The sequence below is a fragment of the Salmo trutta genome, chromosome 16 (genome assembly GCF_901001165.1).
Source record: "Salmo trutta chromosome 16, fSalTru1.1, whole genome shotgun sequence".
Classification (NCBI taxonomy): Eukaryota; Metazoa; Chordata; class Actinopteri; order Salmoniformes; family Salmonidae; genus Salmo; species Salmo trutta.
In genome coordinates this window covers 28,550,751-28,574,077 of record NC_042972.1, presented here as the reverse complement: position 1 = coordinate 28,574,077, position 23,327 = coordinate 28,550,751, and the positions used below count along the sequence as shown (strand labels likewise).

The window sequence follows — 23,327 nt, the reverse complement described above, 5'->3', positions numbered from 1 at the left end:
GTGAAGTTCATTCTTGCCTGTCTAGACTTATTACGACAGTGTTTGTCCGCGTACCCTACCTTGACCTTGGACTTCCTTGTGTCTGCCATTTTTGAATGAATAGTCAATATCTGTGAGTTGCTCCGCTGGCCAATATGAGTTCCTATTTTCTAGGACAAACTGAAGAGTTAGTAAAATATTTTATTCCCTGTATCGCTTCAATTCCAATAGCCTAGGCCAGGGTTCTCCAACCCTGTTCCTGGAGAGCTACCATCCTGTAGGTTTTCGCTCCAACCCTAATCTAGCACACCTGATTCTAATAATTATCTGGTTGATACGCTGAATCAGGTTAGTTACAAATGAGGTTGGAGAGAAAACCTGCAGGAGGGTAGCTCTCCAGGAACAGGGTTGGAGAGCCCTGGTAGGCTGTGGTTTGTTTCATGTTGCTTTTGACACAGCGCCCATACCTGGTGCATTTAGCTATAAAGGACTGCCTCATGACCCCCATGGTGTCCTTCTTGTGTTGTACTAAAACTAACTGGGATTTTAGATGGGCTTAAATAATCACAATGTTGTGTTTATAGTGAGACAGAAACTTCACGAAACACGTTCTCGCCCAGTACATACACGCCCCCCAAAACACTATTCTTAGAATATAGCAATATCCTACATTTTAACTATGTTTAGCACATCGTCTATGCAATGTAAGGCATTATGGTTGGTCAATAATTTATTGTCCGATTAAATCGTTTGAGTACAGGCGCAAGCATGGGCGCAAGACCAAGGCCTTGCGTCCCTTACACAGATTTTTGACTCAGATGACAAAAACGGCCAATACACATCTTTATTGTTCATTAGCCTATAATGGAGAAAATAATACATTCTGTTAGATTGAAGAATATGCATGGACCACTGTTTTGGAGAAAACGTTCATGTTATATTAGAGAATATGCATATTTAGGAGGGGTGGATAGTCTATAGCCTATGTTTTTCATATTTTCAGTTTTGCCAAAATTGCACCGCAATTTATGTTTAATACCCCCAAATTATAAAGACCAAGCAGTTGCATGTCTCAACAAACCACTATTTCCGGGTATCCAACTGCGCATTGGATACGAGCAAAACAAAGTGGTTTCTCTGTGCCGTAGAGAAAAGGTTTATTTTATTTTATATTTAATGTCTTTATTATTTCGATTGTTATTTTCTTGTGTCAATTGTATTTGCCTATTGTTTGCGATAGTGGTAGGCCTCCATTAACGCAAATAAGCCTACCAATCATTATTAGATTCAAACAAACATGTCTTAGAATTTGAACATTGAAAAATGTCAGTCAAGTTAAATAAATGTAGCTGTCATTACGCATTGAGAATCATCAGAACGTTTCAGACAGGCCTATCTACCATTGACAGAGCCTACGACAAGAAAAACATAATTTCCTACCAAAAGTCCTATAAATTACAATCCCATTTTGAAGGGTGGTGTGTTATGCTGCACTCTGCATCTTCTGGTAAGATTAGACATTTTGACTAAATCGACTGTTGTTTAATGTCATATGCTACATTTAAAAGGTCCCACAGCCAACAAACTCCGGTTCTCTTTACAGACATTGTAACTTTTAAAACTCAAACGTAGCCTATCCTTTCGCTGATGGTTGCTAAATGTTGTATTTCAAAACCTTAGACTGTAAGTGATGTACCTTAGCCTAGTTGATTACATCAGAATATTGTTTAACCAAAATACGCCCAACATGCCTAATCTTTACCTTATCAAGAACCGAAAATCCTCACGCGTATCTAAATAGTATCACTGGCCCGGCGAATTCTTCAACATCGCCAACGTTATGTGGTTTAGATTAAATACTTTTCCGTTTTGTAAAATATGAAGATTATGGCCTCTTCCACCTTCAAACTGTTGAGCATGTTTTACGTCCCCTTTAAGGATACTTGCCTCTGACAACCCAAGCCAATGAGAGTATCCGCTGGGCTTTGCAATCAAGAAACAAACACCAGTGGTGGTTTAAAGGGATGAGCCACTCGCCCCCACCCCTAGCACACTCTCGTGTCGGTCTCGTTATTGTATCACGTGTCGGCGGATCCTAGGGTCTCAATAATGAACTGGACACTTGGGTATTGCGCATGCGTAAAATGTGCTTGGAGATGAGGTGTCAGTCTTGGAGTAGTCGACTTTTAAAAAGCTTCGGCAACCCGTGATATGACGACTTCGCTGGTTCTGCATCCACCCTGGGCGGACACCTTAATGTACGTATATGAAAAAAGCCCGAATGAAAATAATCAGAATAAAAACCAATCAATGGAGGGACTAGGCGGGAATTGTCCTGCGACCCACTGCAGGGAACTGATCTCGCACTCAGCGTTGGGACGACACTCCGGCAGCCTCAGCCACCAGGGTTCTGTGTACTCGGACATACCCTCCCAGGACACAGGGCGACATTGCCCCGCTACCCAGACTTCCTCTAGCACCACCCTGGGTTATGGCTACCCGTTCGGAAGCCCTTATTACGGTTGTCGATTGTCACACTCTCACAACGTTAACTTGCAGCAGAAGCCATGCTCTTACCACCATGCCGAGAAGTATACAGAACCAAGCGCGGCACTGCCCACGGAAGAGCTGTCAGGCAGGGCAAAGGAGTTCGCCTTTTACCCGAGTTTTGCCAGTTCATACCAGACTGTCCCAGGTTACTTGGACGTGTCTGTGGTTCCCGGTATCAGTGCGCACCCGGAACCGAGACATGATACTTTGATTCCCATGGATGGATATCAGCATTGGGCTCTATCTAATGGCTGGGACGGACAGGTGTACTGTTCTAAAGAGCAAACACAGTCAACACATCTCTGGAAATCTCCATTCCCAGGTATGAAAACCTTTTCACTTTTATTAAAATGCTTGGTTCATGTAATGTTTTATAATACCAAGTGGTTTTTACGCTTCACACTTGTTAGTGTTGCCTGCAATGAACTAAGACGAACAGAACCAAAAGTGTGTGTGTGTGTGTGTGTGTGTGTGTGTGCGTGTGTGTGTGTGTGTGTGTGTGTGTGTGTGTGTGTGTGTGTGTGTGTGTGTGTGTGTGTGTGTGTGTGCGCGCGCGCGCGCAGTGTTTCCCCTATATTCATTTAGCAGTGGTAGCCCACCGTTGCTAAATTGTTGCCACCCATGCAAAAAATGTAATAAAAAAATGTGTGTATGTGTATATATATATATATATCACACATTTTTATATATATATATATATTACACACATTTTTATATATATATATATATACACACATTTTTATATATATATATATATACACACATTTTTATATATATATATTGCAGGGGTGGCAACAATTTAGCAACGTTGGAAAAAGGATCGACATTTCATGACACACATTTGCTTTTATTTATTCATTTATTAATTTAAACCCCGTTTCCTTTGTATAGCCTTGTCATATAAAACAGCGTATGACTATAACGCACTTGATGTGCATGATATCACAGGGTAGTGATGGTGTTTGTTTATGTTCGTCTTTGCGTTCAATTCCGGAGAAGAGGCCATTTTTCAATAGCCGGATATTGGACTAGAAACAATGCAAAAAAACAATACCTTTGATTTTATAGTCGCTACAATTATGGATTGGAGCATGGAACCGTTGCCCTCAAGGATAAAATAACAGATATTTGCTCATTGCAGTAAATCTAGTCATAACAGGGAGTGGTGCCTTCAAGCTCGCGATTTTTACGCCTTGCGTTTATTCTCAATTTGATATTGCGAGCGCATTTGTTTTCATTTTTCTCATGAATATTTCAAATTCAATGCCAAATCAATGGTAATCAAGAGTGACTCCATATAGGATTGTTGAGGTCTGTGTGTGTGTGTGTGTGTGTGTGTGTGTGTGTGTGTGTGTGTGTGTGTGTGTGTGTGTGTGTGTGTGTGTGTGTGTGTGTGTGTGAGAGAGAGAGAGACAAATAAATTATCCAGGCTATGAATGCGTTGAGTCAATTCATAGAAATATGCATTTTCAGTTTTGTTTCCGTTTTATACGTAGCCTTAGAAACCTTTCATGTATAAATTGTCTAGTTCAACTGAATCGATCCGTTAGTTATGTGGTGACACTCCGTCATATAAACAGCAGAGAGACAAGTAGGCCGATTGACACTATTGAATAGCACATTCAATTTCTGAATACTGCCTTGTTGACGAATAGCTCATAGATTGATTGGCTTATCATTCACAATCTAGTAAAAAGTTGACACTATGACATTTGGAGCTTGTATTACCACTTGTCGTAGGCCAATACAGTCAATAGCCTATTGTGATATAATGTAGTATTGGGGCTATATGCCCATAACACAGAATAGACTTACTGTGTTTGAACAGTCATACATTTTCATATAGACTGTACAGTTTTATTTTTTATTGTCCTTGGTTCGACTGACCAATTAACCATTCATAATGTTGTTCATGACCTCATTAAAATAGTCCTTTTTATAATCTCTGCTGTCGATGCGCTCTTTAATGAAACCCTCTGAAATAAAACTCAGTAGAATGAATAAATAGGCTATAATGGGACTTTTAACAAACCAAACTAATGAGCACAACCCATCCACATGATCAAATGAATAGGATGTGATGTCTTCTATTACATCAATTGAAGCTGCAATCAAGTTTAAAATCAGGGTCCATTAATATAGATAGGATTAGCTGCCCAGACTATTCCCAACCTATTACAAGTGATATTATAAACTGGGTGGTTCGAGCCCTGAATTCTGATTGGCTGACCGCCATGTTACTGTATATCAGACCTTGTACCACGTGTATGACAAAACGTTTATTTTTACTGCTCTAATTACGTTGGTAACCAGTTTACAGTAGCAAAAAGGCACCTCAGGTGTTTGTGGTATATTTCTAATATACCAAATCTAAGGGCTGTATCCAGGCCCTACGCGTTCTGTCGTGCATAAGAACAGCCCTTGGTATATACCACATATACCACACCCCCACACCCGAGGTGCCTTCTTGCTAATCATAGCCCCAATTCAGATTATTAAGGCTTAATATTCACAGTGTTTTCCTGTCAGTATGCCAATTTCATTTTTATGCATAGGTTACATATCTATGTTTGGACTAAACAGTCATCATGATGTGCCTAGCCAGCAGGTCGCTGTGATACAAGTCAGTATTAGACATACATCCATGTCTGAGGACTTCAGGAGATGGGCTTGGCAAGGCCAAAGTCATTTAAACATTTAGATAATATATAAATAATATAGAAAAGTATGTGGACACCCCTTCAAATGAGTGGATTCAGCTATTTCAGCCACACCCGTTGCTGACAGGGTTATAAAATCGAGCACACAGCCATGCAATATCCATAGACAAACATTGTCAGTAGAATGGCCTTACTGAAGAGCTCAGTGACTTTCAACGTGGCACCGTCATAGGATGCCATCTTTCCAACAACTCAATTTGTCACATTTCTGCACTGCTAGAGCTGCCGTGGTCAACTGTAAGTGCTGTTATTGTGAAGTGGAAATGTCTAGGAGCAACAACGCCTCAGCTGCGAAGTGGTAGGTCACACAAGCTCACAGAATGGGACCACTGAGTGCTGAAGCGCGTAGCGTGTAAAACATCTTCTGTTCTCGGTTGCAACACTCACTACAGAGTTCCAAACTGCCTGTAGAAGCAACGTCAGGACAATAGCTGTTCATCGGGAGCTTCATGAAATTGGTTTCCATGGCCGAGCAGCTGCCTAAGATCACCATACACAATGCCTAGCGTCGGCTGGAGTGGTGTAAAGCTCGCCACCATTGGACTCTGGAGCAGTGGAAACGCGTTCTCTGGAGTGATGAACCACGCTTCACCATCTGGCAGTCCGACGGATGAATCTAGTTATGGCGGATGCCAGAATAATGCTACCCGCCCCAATGCATAGTGCCAACTATAAAGTTTGGTGGAGGAGGAACAATGGTCTGGGGCTGTTTGTCATGGTTCGGGCTAGGCCCCTTAGTTTCAGTGAAGGGAAATCTTAACGCTACAGCATGCAATGACATTCTAGACGATTCTGTGCTTCCAACTTTGTGGCAACAGTTTGGGGAAGGCCCTTTTCCTGTTTCAACATGTCAATGCCCCCATACACAAAGTGAGAGCCATACAAAAATGGTTTGTTGAGATTGGTGTGGAAGAACTTGACTGTCCTGCACAGAGCCCTGACCTCAACCCTATGAACACATTTGAGATGAATTGGAATGGCAATTGCGATCCAGGTCCACATACTTTTGGTCATGAAGTGTATATTTTGATATAACTATACCATAATGACTGCAATCTAACCATAGCCTACCTCAAATATTTAGGCCCATCTTAATAAAGTAGCCTATAGCCTAGCCCTGCCCAATCTACCATGACCATGAACTTCACAAAATGAAATGATTTTAAATGCAATGCATCAGAATCCAGTGCTGCGTGCTTTCACATTGTTCTGCCTGTCATAAAATTAAATAAAAAACAATATTTCCAATTGTTTCTTCTTATTTTCAAATGTAGGCTAACAGTTGTTGTTTTCTCGGCCTTCCTTTCAGTGTGTTATGCCCTTCTTTTCTCAGATGTCGTCCCTTTGCAACCAGAAGTCAGCAGCTACAGACGAGGCCGCAAAAAGCGAGTTCCTTACACCAAGATCCAGCTGAAGGAACTAGAGAAAGAGTACGCAGCCAGCAAGTTTATCACCAAAGACAAGAGACGTCGAATATCTGCCACTTCTAATCTCTCCGAACGCCAGGTCACCATCTGGTTCCAGAACCGGCGGGTGAAGGAGAAAAAATGTGTCTGTAAATCTAAATCAAGCTCTCACATGCATGCCACTTGATTCAGTCCAATCTCACTGGCATGACAACTCAAATACTTTTATCACAGAAACGCTCGATATTTATATCGACAGAATTCTCACCTATGATGCATTGCAAAACACAAACTTAATCTCACCTCCCTATTTGGACATAAACTGGGGGAAAATACAGAAGATTGAATGAAAACTGGTTGGAATGAATGATCACATCCTTACAGGAGCATTGAAAGCAATTCCAGCATTGTTGGTATAGCCTCAGACCTAAATTACAAACTTTTGTGCCTGATAAAGTAAACGGAGGTCTGTGGGGATTTCATACAGTTATCTTGTTCAGACATTTTCAGGTATTGGATGCATCAAGACTGAAAACTCAATGATATTGAAAACTCACTTTCAATGATATTGTATATGGCCGTTTTAGTTTGATCCCACGGGATTGAGCAAGGTTACTATTGTCTATTGTACAGTGCCATGCATATTTAATTAAAAGTTGTCTCGTGTGACAAGCGTTGTAAATTGCTACAGACTATTTTATGGTTCTCATATTTTGATCATTTTTGTCAGTGAAGGATATGTCTCTGTAATGCAACTGGAATGATTGTAATCAGTATAAGAATATTAAAAAGTATTGCATATTCATGCAGAATCTTTTGCCATTTGGTTTGTATAGTGAGTTAGGTTTTATAGCATTCGGGCTGTGCATTCCGATTGTAAGACGTTTTATTCCTTTTATTTGGTGCAGTATTTGAACTGTGATGTGGTGCTCGATCGAAATGTACTCAATGGTAACATGTTTCATAAATAAATAAATATAACGATCAAACAAGATCAAATGGATCTGTTTTCTATAGAATCTGTTTTCTATTTTATCAACATGACCCTCTATCTGTACCCGTCTCCCACTTATCAGGTTTTATCGCTTAATGTCTACTCTGGGGTGTGGTGCCAGGAAAATGACCTCTCACTCAACGTCAACAAAACTAAGGAGATGATCGTGGACTTCAGGAAGCAGCAGAGGGAGCACCCCCCTATCCACATCGACGGGACAGTAGTGGAGAAGGTGGAAAGCTTCAAGATCCTTGGCATACACATCACAGACAAACTGAAATGGTCCACCAACACAGACAGCGTGGCTAAAGAAATTTGGCTTAACCCCTAAAACCCTCACACACTTTTACAGATGCATCCTGTCGGGCTCTATCACCGCCTGGTACACCAACTGTATCGCCCACAACCGCAAAGCTCTCCAGAAGATGATGCGGTCTGCCCAACTCATTACCGGTGACAAACTTTCCGACCTCCTGGACACCTACAGCACCCGATGCCATAAGAAGGCCAAAAAGATCATCAAGGACATCAACCACCCGAGCCACTGCCTGTTCACCCTGCTATCATCCAGAAGGCGAGGTCAGTACAGGTGCATCAAAGCTGGGACCGAGAGACTGAAAAACAGCTTCTATCTCAAGGCCATCAGACTGCTAAACAGCCATCACTAGCACATCAGAGGCGGTTGCCTATAGACATAGATAAGGAATCACTGGCCACTTTAAGGAATGGATCACTAGCCACTTTAATAATGTTCCGTATCTAGCATTACTCATCTCATATGTATAAACTGTACTCTATACTATTCTACGGTATCTTAGTCGCTTTTACATTGTGTTAACATATTGCATCACCCATCTCATATGTCTATACTGTATTGTATTCTATAATACACCACTGACTGTTAAACAGCCATCTCCAGCACGTCAAAGGCTGCTGCCTATAGACATAGATTAGGAATCACGGGCCACTGTCGCCGTATCTTGCATTACTCTGGGGTTGCAGGTAGTGGTTAGAGCGTTGGACTAGTAACCGAAAGGTTGCAACATCGAATCCTCGAGCTGACAAGGTAAACATCTGTCGTTCTGCCCCTGAACAAGGCAAGGCACTGTTCCTATCTTAGTCACTTTCATTGTTTGTAGATATTGCATCACCCATATCATATGTATATTCTGTACTCTATACTATCTATGCCACTGTATCTTAGTCCAATACTGTATATATATATTCTTAATCCATTTGTTACTTAGATGTACGTGTATTTTGGGTATATGTTGTGAACCTGTTAGATATCACTTGTTAGATATTACTGCACTGTCGGAGCTAGAAGCACAAGCATTTCGCTACACCCGTAATAACATGATTCTATCTATCCTTGTCTGAGGTCTTCACCAACTGACACACACTGGTTGAATCAACGTTGTTTCTACGTCATTTCAATGAAATTACGTGGAACCAATGTGGAATTGACGTTGAATTTCGCATTGACTATTAGTTGGTGCATGAGAGCTAAGAATGTATGCGCAAATGTTGTGCAAATCAGAAAAGCATTTGAATTTTTGTTGAGTTACCAAATTATGGACCACAATCCAAAAAAAGGAAATAATAACCTATGTTGATATTCTAGTTAGGTTATAATGATGCATGTTTGGAAATGTTCTCCTTCGGTAAATAAACAGCAGTCCAACCTCAAATGTTCAAGTGGAATCGTTAATAAAAGTGCCGTAAGTTGGCCACAGCCTAATTTGATAACATTACCTCTTTGAACTAGCATGGAACCAGCTTCACTGACGTTAAGCATGGCTACTCCTGGACTAAATGGTTAAGAACCGCTCAGCTGAAAAAGGATCCATGACTATGGCTTTAGATTCCAGAATGATTACGCAAGCCAGACTTTGTCCTCATCATATCATTTTAATTCTGCTTTCAAGACCAAAAAGTCAATCTCCTGATACAAATGAACCTCCTTACTATCTCAATTCGAAATTGGAAGATTGTCATGCCAAACAAATCACTTTCAAAACTGGGTTTAGTCGGTCTATAGGTTATTAAGTGAAAATATCTCAGTGAAAACTAAAACTACATATTCTGAATATGATTCTGTCAAAATGGAATGATAGGCTAGGTATTTTGTCGAAAGAAGAATTGTCTGTAAATTATTAACAAAACGTTTAGTCAATAGCCTATAAAAAATCTGTTATGTCGCTTGGCTGCTTGGCTGTTTCAGTTTTTAGTCTCCGCAGCAATGTGATTCATTCATTCATGTGTTCCAAGATATGGCATTAACTCATTTCAGATTATCATATGACTCTTATAGCCTACATTTGTAATATTATAATATATTATCTAAAGCCTATATATACCTATGTCGACTACATTTTCTTTTATCTAAATTCGACAATGGAAATGTCACACAGTTTTGAAACAATCGGTGAATGAATGGATAACATTCTTGAGGAAATTGGCCTTTTACGCACGCGTTTAGTTGTGCGTAAAAAAAGGAACTCTCGTGTAGCATGTAATTCCTTGAATACGGTGCATTTTACCCTAAGACATGTTAGGCTATACTTTCTTCATCAACATTCAACAATTATTTTACAGGTTCATAATAGTCCATATTTCAACTATATTATCTTGCATCTGTGTCTCAAATTCACTTTTTTTTCGGAAAACGTTTTGTGGACATGCTAGCCCACCATTTCAAAATGAAGGTGTAAACGGATACGGAGCTACTAGTTGCGTGCGCAGACTGCATGAAGCATCTCCTATCTGAATTGACAGATCCTAATGGTTTCATTTTTAAATCTCAACTAAGTACTCTATAGTCCTACGTGATGGTGCTTTTGGCATATTGGTAAGATTGCTTGTGGATGACGTGTGATTAGAGCACATAAGAGGCTATACGTATCTTTAAATATGCTATCTAAGGTATCTTGAGTGTTTTTTAATTTAATCGAGCAAAATTCATTAGCTGACTTGGTAGGCTTGGTAGCCCATGTGCTCAAATAGTAGCCCAATTTGCGCAATAGTCATGTTGATTATTAATGTAGCCCATACTCTCTAAAACGCAACAAATCCGTCATCATTTTAACCATAGGCCTTGGTTGCTAGTATATTTTGTTCAATAAACTTTTAGCAGAAGTTTTTGGGCTTGTATCGTACCCTGGAATGCAACTGCGGAGCTCCTCGTCTTTTGTGTCTGTACGTCACTTCTTGGCTACCCTTGACCATGACTATGCAGTCACTTTGACCTTGACATAACAACAACTCGTGCAGAGCAAACTAGGGAAGGTTGTGCTTCCTTTCTCTGGTGGGATGGATGGTGGGCACCGGCTTCGCGGTTTGTTTGCAAGGCAATAGAATGTTTGTTCTAGTCTAGACAGGTTATCGCTAGCATTCCATAAAATAGTTTACTGTCAATACTTATTTGATATCATCCCCAAAGTATAGCCATTTTAATCCGTTTCTGTCGTTCGTTTATATTTCTTATTCTTAGTATGTTTCCTTATTTTCTGCCTGACGGTTTTACAGAATAATCTCGCCCCGCTCTCCAGACCTTAAATGATACAGCACACTTACACAGTCATCATAGGGAGTGTGTCGTATTTCGAGCATGTATAACAGGTAGACAGAACATTGACTTCTTGCAAGTCCATCAGGTTTGACACTGACAAGTTTGAGCTGTAGCGTTCTTTTCAAATCGAGATTTAAGGTGTGCTCCTTGCGATGAGCTGTGCATCTGCCTTAAAGGAAAACAGACGTGGCCCATGAACTAATTTTGAAGGTATGTAGGCTGTTTTTATACCTTGAGTTCACATAGATGTGCAGAACTGTATGGCTATATCAAGAGTGTATACCTGCCCCGTTTCAGATTTAGGACTTCAATAATAGGAAAGAGAATAGCGGCATGAGATTTGTCCTCTTAAGATGTAACTTTATTTATTTATGTGTGCATGCACACCTATGGTCGTATGTTTGCATGTGGGGAGTGCAGTAGCCCAAGGTTATGAACTATCACTCATTTTGCTTACACAATTTCATGAAGTAGCCTAGATGGCACTGGTAGAAAACAACCTTAAAGGTTCTGTAATAGGAGTAGCATGTTTTAGTGAAGACAGGCAGCTTCGAAACTAATTGGTTTGTTATTTTGTTTCATTTTAAATAGCAAGAAAAAGCTATTTTTATTGGAATGTATTGCGAGAATTGTACAATCATAGGCCTATGGAGGCGTTAAGCGCACACTTTTGCTGGACTGTACATATTGGAATAGCACGTCCTAATTCTTGCTTGGTTTCGATGACTGCTCTTATAAGAACAAATATCTGAAAATCTACAAATTCCTAGAAAGTAAATAAGTCACACACACACAACCATTTGAAACAGTTGCTGAACAAATGCCAAACATTTTAAAGAAATAGTGAGCCTTTTACGCACGTGTTTATTTGTGTGTAAGATAGTGTAGCATTCACTTATCCAAATAAACATAATACAATGTGGATTATATTTTCAGTTTAGGTTTTTAATGTTTAGCCCCATGCATTACGTTTCTGAGCTGTGGGCAATCGGTATTCCTTAGACCATCTGCCGTTTCAATTTCACATTTCGGTATATCGAAAAATTTGAAATGGCTTTTGACAAATATCACTTTGTTTTGTCTCGGTAAACCACGTAGTTGAGCTGCTTGTTTACATTTAAAATCACTGGGCCTCTATACCGTAATACTGTATTATTTTGTCTCACTTGTAGCCTGCCTACATTTGAACAGTGTTCTTTAACTAAAAAGTCCACAATATAGCTCGTTTTTGGATAACATCGTCAAATATTAGGCTATATTTCTTTGTTGAATATCTTGTCACATTCTGTCTTCGGTTATATGTTTTATAATTTACATAATTTACATGATATAATTTAGCCTACATTAAAACAGGGATTTTGCCCACTCGTGTGAGTCAATATGTTAAATTAGAGCCGTGTGGACCGATTTAGAGAAAGAGCTCAGAGAGAGGAGGCTTTCATGCTCAGTCGACCAGAGTTTAGGCAGGAGTATGAGTGAGTGAATATGTGCTGTCCTGAGTGGGTATGCTGAACTGAGAATGAGGATGACAGCCTCTGGTGGTGGATGGATGGAAATTCCAGGAAGTAGTGGATGGATTAACCCTTTGCAGTATATAGGTGAGCAGAATTGGAAGAAGAACAACATGGTCAAGTTTGAGTTTTTTTATCAAGAGATTTGTTTTAATGATCTGAGATTTTATTACATTTTGCCTTACTCTAATCCAAACAACCACCTCAACCACCCACCCAGAAATGTTGCGTTTTTATCAATTGTACTTGATAGTAGTAGTTTAATTAATATTTTTTTGAATTGACGTTTTTATAGCATGTGTCATGTTGCATGATTTAAAGCTAGTTTGTCAGCCAGAAGAACAGCCTTTATCCTGAACAGCTGAACTGTGTTGACATTGCATCAGCAAAAAGCTGCAGCCGTTCCTTTCAGATGACGCGTTTACACGCAGGGAATTGACATATTGTAACATATTATGGCAGATGTTGATTTTAAGCAAAAATTCTTGGCGACGAAATATGATTAACAGTTTTTATTGTTATAACTAATTGTGGATTAGTAATTTGGTAGGTAATCGGAAGTCTTTATGACACACACCACACAGCCAGACAGATTTATGAGATTTGCATCACAGTGCCAAAACCGCATTTGGGTCCATAATATGCGGTTGTTGCCTTATCAAACAAATCACACGGACTGTTGCAAAATAGGTCATATAGCCTACAAATAGAAAACATCATTCCAAAAGTATTTGAAGCCATCCCAGGTGATGTCTTTAGGCTATGTATTCGTTGGATATATTCGGGGTTTAGGGTAAACAAAATTTAGCCTACCAAATAATGTAGGCCTATCGATTGGAGTAAGGATGCAATTGACTAAGTATGAATATTTTCTTAATCAATGCCCATGAAGTATATTATGTGCCCATGTAGTAGCCTATTATGTGCCCATGTAGTAGCCTATTAGGTGCCCATGTAGTAGCCTATTAGGTGCCCATGTAGTAGCCTATTATGTGCCCATGTATTAGCCTATTATGTGCCCATGTAGTAGCCTATTATGTGCCCATGTAGTAGCCTATTATGTGCCCATGTAGTAGCCTATTATGTGCCCATGTATTAGCCTATTATGTGCCCATGTAGTAGCCTAAGTTTCATATTATGATTTGCAGATGCCTTGTAAAGTAAACCTTATAAGCCTAGTTAAATTGAGGCTTGTTTATTTTATCCAACTGCATAAACCCTCTTATTTCTGTTTACTTTAGCTGTCTTTATACGATAATATATTATACGTTGCCATTTTGTTTAGATCAAGCCATTGATGGTGGGGTAAATTGGTACTTAGATTGTGCATTTGAATTTGACTGAAGTAAAAACACGTTCTGCTTTTATTGAGTTGTAGACTAATTAAACGTGGATTACATTTAAAAATAGCCTTGCAATCTGTGTCAAACTCAGATTAAAATTGTACAAAATGATATCGATGCCATGTTGATGAAGTTGTTGAAATAATGAAGAAACCGTTAAGTGCTAAGATGAGCTCTGATGAAGGCGCCCCGACACGCGTCAGCATTAAACATTATTGAAGGGGATTAAGTTGCAGTCCTTAGTTTCTTTTACATTCCACTGTCCAATTGTGTTTCTTAGATTGTCAATTTAATATTGCTATTGGTGTTGCCTGGATGCAACATACAGGCTGTAGACGGAATAATTATATCATTTAATTCTCACGAAAAATCATTAACAAAATTTAAAACATTCATATATTGATGGGACAAATAAAATTAGGCTACTCAACGATTAGATAACTCAAGTGCTATACTTTTTAAATGCTACCATCTAAGAATGAGCTATAGTGGCCTAATGTAAACACGTCTGACAAATATTTGGCTTCAGGATGATTTTTGGGGGGACAAAAGAATCTCACGAGTTTCAAAACGGTGCTGTAACTTTGACAACATGTTGTAAGGAACTCAAAGGAAGGAAACGCTCTTTGTTGACGCTATTGTCCCTGTCTGGACATGGCGAGAGATTGACAGTTGTGTCAATGAGCCAGCAGACATCAATGCACTAGACAGTGACCTTGAACTGCCGAAGCGCCAATTGGTAGGCTCATTGCGTTCTAAGGTTTTAAAAAAACGTCAAGAAAGAACTTGAGTCAGAGAAACGCGGAAGTTTTGCCACCTTTTTACAACTGTATGTTAAAATGTGATTCCTGAGTCTTGTGTTCAATATAAATATAAGTGATCATGTTGTTTTTTTCTGCTTCCTTTCGAGGCGTCAGGTTTTGTAGTTATTCTTTATTTTCAATGTTGTCATTATGCGGCATTGGAAGGCCTTATCTTCTCTTTCACCAAGGTAACTTCCGTGTTTGCCAAACTGACTGTTCATTAAACTCATAACTTGTGATAAGCACTGTGTGCGCTGAGAAATGGATAGGCTACATTAGCACAAACATCAAATATGTATTGGCCTGTGTGTTAGTGATCCTAGATATCATAAACTGTTGTTATGAGATTCCCCTTGCCCTCTTTGGTCAATACCAGCCTAGTACCCTAACCTTTGCAATGACTGAAGCGGTGAATGACTGGAGGTCGATGATTGATGGTGTCTTTTTCTGATAAGAATTATAATATGCCTACAACATTTTGTGAACTTTTGCAGCATATAGGCCTACTCCGCGTAACTAATTGCGGCAGGTAGCCTTGTGGTTAGAGCTTTGGGCCAGGTGAAAATCTGTCGTTCTGCCCCTGAACAAGGCAGTTAACCCACTGTTCCCCGGTAGGCCGTCATTGTAAATAAGAATTTGTTCTTTAACTGACTTGCTTAGTTAAAAAAAATATTAAACCATTTTTTTTAACTAATCCGAACGCTATTGATTTGAAAATCCAGGGAAGATGACACATACACAAGTCGTTTTGAACGATCCACTAACTGCATCAGTTATTTAAGGCAGAACAAAACATGTTATAAGTACAAGACCACAAACAGTACTTGGAAATCCATGCCATGTGTTTCATTAGTTTGTATTTGCAGTCATTTGTTTAGGTTTGGGTAGTCTATTACGCACGACATTTTTTTAAATACCCCCCCCATCTTTACCCCCAAAGAAAACATACTAGCCAGGGAATCAGATATTGTTTCTGTTTTCTCCAATTGTCTTTTATTATTGGTAAAAAGGGGACATTGTTTGACAGCTGAAACAGGCTATGCTTGCTCTTTGAATATCTATCGCATATGCAGTATAAGACCCGTGGCACTTTTTTAACTTACATGTCCCAAATATTAAAGATTTCACGTATTGTAGCTATATTTTTAACTCCTTCTGACCTCAGAAGCCTTCCTTCCGCAGCTCGAATACAAAGCTTTCGATATCCCATTTAAATCTTCCATACATAACAACAATCTTTATTTTGGGACTAATGTGATATTTTCTTTCTCACAGAAGTACGCAAAAGCACATGCAAATGCACTGCCAACTTCCAAAGCTGACGTTAGTTATAAATGTGGCATTGTATATTAGGCCTAGCCTCTCTCCATCCTTCTTGGCGAATATGAATCCTTACAGACACTATCATTTATTTTTTGTCGCATAGCAGAAGCTGCTGCAGAAGCCAATGCTTCCATGAAAAGTGATATGTATGGGCAGGTTTATTACACATCACACATTGATAAAATAGCGACTCCTCTCTTAAAGATGTGGAGTATGCACACATAGGCCCACTATTGCACTGTAACAAGAATGGTAATCCATTAGCAATTTCTTAATAAGCAATGTTTTCTTTACAGCTTACGTAATTGCTATAATTTGGCAAGTAGACAAATGATTAGAAAGCGGTGAAGGTTGTCAGGAATTTCGAGAGTAGCAACATTAGGCCTACACGAGTAATGTTAAAATGAGAAGTGGGTAGTGGGTAGGCCCATGTCTAAGCCAAAAATTACGTTCAATTCCATTTCCTACATGTTGTTGTGTTTAGAGGCAATGGAACACTTTCCTAATTTCACCAGCCAGTCTCCTCATACAAAAGCGCACGGCTCAGTGCATGCCTATTTAGCAATTTCTTTCCATGAAATATTATCATTACTCGGTGAGCCCTTCTTTCGCAGTATCATACAGATGTTTAGTTACCTTACTCAACTTGTTTGGGACAGGGCCGCTCAATTGCAAATCAATTAATAAAAACGCACTGTGATGAATTTCGACTGATGATGCGCTTTTAAGCTGCTTTGACCACCTTGTTAAACCCACATAAAAATAATAGCTAATAACAAGCTACCCAATGTATTGCTACGAACGTTTAATAGGATAAATGTTGAAGTTGTTCCTTGGAAATGCTCTTAAAATAACCTTATTGCAGATCATCTTTTTTACAGAGCCAAAGGTTTCAACTTACTGACCCTGTTACTGTAAATGTGAGAGCAGTGAGCCTGTGAGTATCAGTCGTTCCCTAAAATAGACCCGTAAAGTGGAGCATCACAGCTTTATATGACATTCAATTCGTCTGTAATTTGCTCTAAAATAAAGAGTGAGGTATGCACACCCAACAACGGTAGATATTTGGTGGGGGGGAAACAATATAACACTTACAGACCTTTGTGCAACTGCCTTGTAACTGTTAAATGACATATTAAAAAGAAAAGGCAGGCTCTGGGAAAACTGTATTAAGATCAATATGGCCTGTAGCCTAATATTAATGGATTGGGTCATCACTTGAAAATGAAAGAGTAGAGTATTTTGAAGCAATAAGGAGAAATCAAACAAGCAATAAAGAGAAAACAAACCCAGATTTACTTTTGCATAAAATGTATTTTAAAAAGCATATAAAACCCACAATACAGAAGTTCATGTTTTGTTTGGTCAGACATGGACATAGTGGGTGGCACCTTCTGTAACGCAAGTTGGTGAAGACATGTGACCCTATTCCGACCAATCAGGCGCGCCGCTTGGTTTAACTATGTTAAATGTCAGATCGCTATAAACTAGAAGCTCTTGGTCGGGCCCGCCGAAATGGGCGAGCATAATCTTCTTAATCCCGGGTCCGGGTTTGTGGGACCTTTGGTAAACATCCACACTGGAGACACATTTTACCTCCCCAATTTCAGAGCGTCCGGGGGACAACTGGCGGGTCTACCCTCTCTCTCCTACCCAAGAAGGGACAATGTATGCTCGCTCCCTTGGACCCCTTCGGAGCCGTGCAATGGATATCCTCAATCCTACTTTAGCAGTCCCGTGCCCATGAATCCCTCTTTCAACCGTACATGTGAAATCACCAGACAGGATGAAAGCAAATGTTTTTACAGCAATGGTGTCGGCAACAGGGAATCCTGCGCTGAAAGCGCAATCCTCAAACGTGAAGAGAGGGCAAGAGGAGACTCCTCTTCCTCCATAACGACGGAGCATGGACTGCACAACGGGATGGGCAACAATGGTACATTTTCCAAATACGACTATGGCGCCGAGCAGTTGACCCAAGATCCGCCATCCTGTCAATCCCTAGAATCTGACTCCAGTTCATCGCTGCTCAATGAAGGGAGCAAATCTTCTGCAGGCATCGCTCAGGCGTTGACATCCCCTGGCAAGCACGCACTAAGCACAGCAGCGGGCGGAGGTGAGTTATTGGACATTAACAATGGAATGTTATGCGCTTGTTTTTGTCATTGGAATCTTATTTCCTGATTTGTTGATAGTCCTATTGCTCGTCTTTATAAATTCTTAGGATGCTGAATTGATACCAGGCTTGCATGTTGGGGTGAGCGCCACTAGGGGAAGCATTCAAGGAAGGGTACATATTTTCGTTTACACTCAGCCTTTTACACACCAGTAAACCCTTACAGCACAATAAAAAATCGATATTGTTTGTGGTAAAAATGAGAATGTCTTGTGGTAAAAATGAGAATTGACACAAAATATTTTGAACAATTTCAACCTATAGGATTTCAGGATAAAATCAGCAAAAACATAGACTCAAGGTTTTTGATAGTTTGTTGCAAATAAAATCAGACACCGAAAAAATACATGCTGTTATTCACAAGAGCTCTAGCTTGCATGCCTTTGGCAATTCGATATGCTTGCATGCTTGAGAGTGAGACTATCGTTATTGACGACCTTAACTGCCCCTGTAAACCTGACACAGACTAATGTGAATTACAGCGTATCTATCCACAATCAAATTACAAGATGTCATACGTCCCACTGTCTCACCACACATTCTTTGGTGAAATTCAAAATTGTAAATTCCTTTTACATAATAAACAGTAGTAGTATAATGTCATTTGTTTGAGTGTCCATCATCTACTCCGAATGTTAAGTCATTGTTTTAAATGAGTCTGTTTTAAGACTGGGCCAGGAACTGCTCACACTGATGACAAAAGCTCACTGATAACCAGCTCTATAGAATCAACTGATGCAGTGCAGGACTTTTACCTTAGCTTGGCGATGTATGCCAAACTATAGGCTATAGAGCCTATACGTTCATCCATGCTCACCCATCCACTTCTTCTCCCCCTCTCCAGGCGCCCCGTGGTATCCGATGCACACCCGAACCCGAAAGAAACGGAAACCCTACTCCAAACTCCAGCTGGCTGAGCTGGAAGGCGATTTCATGCTCAATGAGTTCATCACCAGACAGCGGCGGAGGGAACTCTCTGACCGCCTGAACCTCAGCGACCAACAGGTTAAGATATGGTTCCAGAACCGGCGGATGAAGAAGAAGAGATTGATGCTTAGGGAGCAGTCCTTGTCCTTCTTCTAAAAGGGAGAGAGAGGGGAAAGAGAGATTGTGAAGAGGAGTATAGGCAGGCAGTATTTTAAATTAAACGTACGGTATTTTGGTGTAATCAAATTCGATCGCATAGCATGCACAGTATGAAGTCTGATGTCCTTAAGAAGGAGGACGCATCTGGTTTATCGCTACATATTTCGAAAAACTAATTAATTAAGAGTCCAAATAAATGTTTATCTGACCTTGAATCGCATAAAACGTTACTAAAGTAGTGGCAGTGCAAGGGCGTAAAGTATTCCCTAGCCTATATTCTGTGTTCTTTGACAGGTCTACAGAAACATCTAATGAGTAAATGCCCTGGAATGAAAGGCACAGTGCAGTCTAAAGCAATAGAAAGTGGCAGTTTACATAATTTGGGAAAATATTATTTGTGATATGTAACTTTTTGATACATATATTTGGCTGTGTAGTTTCCCATAACTTTACCAGTACAATAACTACACACTTGTGGCACACTCGCTATGGCGGAACGTCCTAGATCAACCATGGATCAACCATGGATCAACCATGGATCAACCATGGTCACAATCATTGAAAAAATGTTGTAGAACTAATCAAAGTTTATCTTGGGTTTAAAAATGTACTTGATTTAAAATATGAACAAGTATCCTATAGTTGTGAAGAATATGAAGCTAACAGAAAGCTACGGATTTCATGCTATTGGATTCAAGTGAATAGTAAGTATCAATTAATAGCTCAGTTCAATTGACGAATGCATAGCAGCCTGTATTTATAAAGCATTTACGTCCATCACCTGAGTTTAGTGGAATTATGATTGAACTGACCACGATTCTGTTTCATAAGTTAGAGTTTATAGGGCTACTATAGCCTATACGCCTATGTAGGCGACGGTGCAGTATGGCTATGGCGCATAATAGTTTACATCTAATCTACATTCCACCAGTAGTCTGTTTAATAAGTCATGACGTGATATTTTTCCAAAATCGACCCCAGAACCTATAACAATCATTAAATTGCAGAATCCTAAAACAATCCCAGTGGTAATGCCAGGCTGGATTTGGGCTAAGGTCTAAATAAGCATAGGCCTATTATTTGATAGCCTATTGTCTTGATCGTATAGTAGACAATAAGACAGTTTTGGGGCATGCAATTAAAATCCTTAGTTATGTATTTCCAATCAGTCCCGGGCTCTAGGGGACGTGCATGGCCACGGTCAAGGACAACACCTGGTCTACACCCTACTGCTGGTTTTTAAATTGCGTTTCGATATTGTTTGTCAATCACAACACTTTGATTTGCCAAAATCGGTTATCTGGTATTACATTTCTCGTCCCATTTAAACACACACACAAACACAAACACACACACACACATTTGCTGAGTTGCTGTCTTTAAAGGCTGGGGGGACTGCGATAAGCTATTTGAGGGTATTTTGGGAGGGGTGGGCAAGTGTCCATGCTGCTATTTCTGTGCGGAATGATCCGCTGATTCTCTCGACGCTTGAGCTCAAAGTAATAGCTTATGTACCGTCATGACTATTTATCGACTGCGATCTGTTTACTGCAATAATAATTGGCGGCTTGTGTAGACTAATATCCTTTTCCGTAAACACTCGGACACATCCCTATTAGATCCCTCTTTAAAACGTGTATTTCCTGTGTAAATAACTGAGCAGTTGTCATGGAGTAGGTGAAAATGGTCTGGTTTAAGGCCGTCCCTTACTTAGCCCCACTGGGGCATGAATGAGAGCAGTGAAAAATGGGTCCTAACTGCAAACGGCTCTTCTATCGATTCGATTGATATTTAATACCAAAAAGACTAATACATGTTTTGAGAAGTACATTTAATGTAGGCTTGTATAGGATATCCACTGTAAGATGTGAATTAGGTCGAGAAATTGCGCAAAAATGATTTATTGTCACGCAATTTGGGCCTATCCGTTCCATCACCAAATACTGAAATTCACTTACCTTCTATGCATTGATGATTATTGCTTATTGTCTGCTACATATTTTCTATTATCATTATAGTCATTATCACATTGAAAGCTATAACTAGGCTATATTTAAATCTTATAGAAAGTAGTGAGTAGCTGTATTATTGTCGAAGTGACAGTGTTTGCAAAGAATTTGGAATAAGTTCTCCCCGATAGGAATTTCGTTCATGAAAATACAGTATAAATGTCCTGAATTGTTTGTGCTCCTCTCTCTCTCTCTCTCTCTCTCTCTCTCTCTCTCTCTCTCTCTCTCTCTCTCTCTCTCTCTCTCTCTCTCTCTCTCTCTCAGTATTATTCAATATGATACCCGTTTGTTGTCTCCACGTAATCAACTCACTTGCGAGTAGGCATATGCTATATTGTAAAAATTAGAATGTAGATAACTGCATTTTAGAATGTCCAATGTTATAGATTTTCGTTTTGTCTGTGTTGTTATGTAACATCATATCCAGTGTATAGAATACATTGGCGATTGTGTGCCCTGCCCTATACCAATATGAATTACATGAATGTTTCAATGTATGTGTAAGGTTTATTATGTCTATTAAAATATGTTAACTTTTATATTATTATCATATTGTTAAGGTAATTATCCTGATTTCTCTGAGTTACAGTTCATATAAGGAAATCAGTCAATTGAAATAAATGAATTGGGCCCTAATCTATTGAGTTCACATGAATGGGAATTCAGATATGCATCTATTGGTCACAGATACCTTTAAAAACAAATGGGCCTCACAATGGGTCTCAGGATCTCGTCACGGTATTTCTGTTCATTCAAATTGCCATAGATAAAATGCGATTTTGTTCGTTGTCCGTAGCTTATGCCTGTCCATACCGTAATTCACAAGTTTGACGTCATCAAATACTGAAATTCACTTACCTTCTATGCATTGATGATTACTGCTTGTTGTCTGCTACATATTTTCTATTATCCTTATAGTTATTATCATATTGAAAGCTATAAGAAGGCTATATTTTTATGTTATAAAAAGTGGTAAAAATGACGCCATACACGTGGTCTGCGGTTGTGAGGCCAGGTGGACATACTGCCAAATGCTTTTAAAATGACATGGTAAAGAAATTAATGTTAAATGATCTGGCAACAGCTCTGGTGGACATTCCTGCAGTCAGCATGCCAATTGCAGCTCCCTCAAAACTTGAGACATCTGTGGCATTGTATTGTGTGACAAAACTGCACATTTTAGAGTGGACGTTTATTGTTCCCAGCACAAGGTGCATCTGTGTAATGATCATGCTGTTCAATCAGCTTCTTGATATACCACACCTGTCAGGTGGATGGATTATCTTGACAAAGGATAAAATGCTCACTAACTGGGATGTAAACAAATTTGTGCACAAAATTTGAGAGAAATAATATTTTGTGCTTATGGATGTCTGGGATCTTTTATTTCAGCTCATGAAACACGCGATAAGCGTTTATATTTTTGTTCTGTGTAATTGGAGTTATGATTAACATCAATATTGCTACAAGTGGAGGGGTTATAGACGTTTTTGTGTACATGTAGGCTAAACATAAAGCACATGTAGAGTACACGCCATTCTGTGTATCCTAACAACCAACATAATATTGCAAACGCATTCACCTTACCCGAGGAGCACTAACAGAAGTAGCCTGAAGCCTTTTTGATTCTCAGCCACTCATTTCAAGCAAATAATTGTATAAGGTATAGTGGTAAGAGAGCTGATAGCAATGAATCCAGTTATGTTTCCCTTTTTAAACAAGCTGGCCGTAGCAAGCTATGCTTTTACAAGGCTGCGAAGAGGATGCAATAAAATAATATATTTGCTGTGTAACACTTTTCCCGCCGCTTGCACACCCGCATAACAGTATGGTTCAGCAATATAGGCCGATTATCG

At 39.6% G+C, this 23,327-nt stretch overlaps 2 protein-coding genes across 2 annotated transcripts; both read left to right on the top strand.

Moving 5' to 3' along the window:
* Positions 1–2,001: 2,001 nt before the first annotated feature.
* LOC115150489 (homeobox protein Hox-C13a) lies at positions 2,002–7,649 on the top strand. The gene is made up of 2 exons (XM_029693850.1): positions 2,002–2,851; positions 6,583–7,649. The coding sequence occupies exons 1-2, from the start codon at positions 2,191–2,193 to the stop codon at positions 6,840–6,842; spliced, it is 921 nt and encodes a 306-aa protein (XP_029549710.1). The 5' UTR covers positions 2,002–2,190; the 3' UTR covers positions 6,843–7,649.
* A 9,917-nt stretch (positions 7,650–17,566) lies between these two features.
* On the top strand, positions 17,567–22,010 carry LOC115150488 (homeobox protein Hox-C12a-like). Its single transcript, XM_029693849.1, has 2 exons — positions 17,567–18,316; positions 19,221–22,010. Exons 1-2 carry the CDS (start codon positions 17,716–17,718, stop codon positions 19,457–19,459), a joined length of 840 nt encoding a protein of 279 aa, XP_029549709.1. The 5' UTR covers positions 17,567–17,715; the 3' UTR covers positions 19,460–22,010.
* Positions 22,011–23,327: the final 1,317 nt, after the last annotated feature.

Excerpts from the sequence above, each read along its gene's own strand:
- LOC115150489 (XM_029693850.1), top strand. The coding sequence starts at position 2,191 with ATGACGACTTCGCTGGTTCTGCATCCACCCTGGGCGGACACCTTAATG. Across the intron at positions 2,852-6,582 it reads CTGGAAATCTCCATTCCCAG|ATGTCGTCCCTTTGCAACCA; the intron begins GTATGAAAACCT and ends TTCTTTTCTCAG.
- LOC115150488 (XM_029693849.1), top strand. The coding sequence starts at position 17,716 with ATGGGCGAGCATAATCTTCTTAATCCCGGGTCCGGGTTTGTGGGACCT. Across the intron at positions 18,317-19,220 it reads AAGCACAGCAGCGGGCGGAG|GCGCCCCGTGGTATCCGATG; the intron begins GTGAGTTATTGG and ends CCCCCTCTCCAG.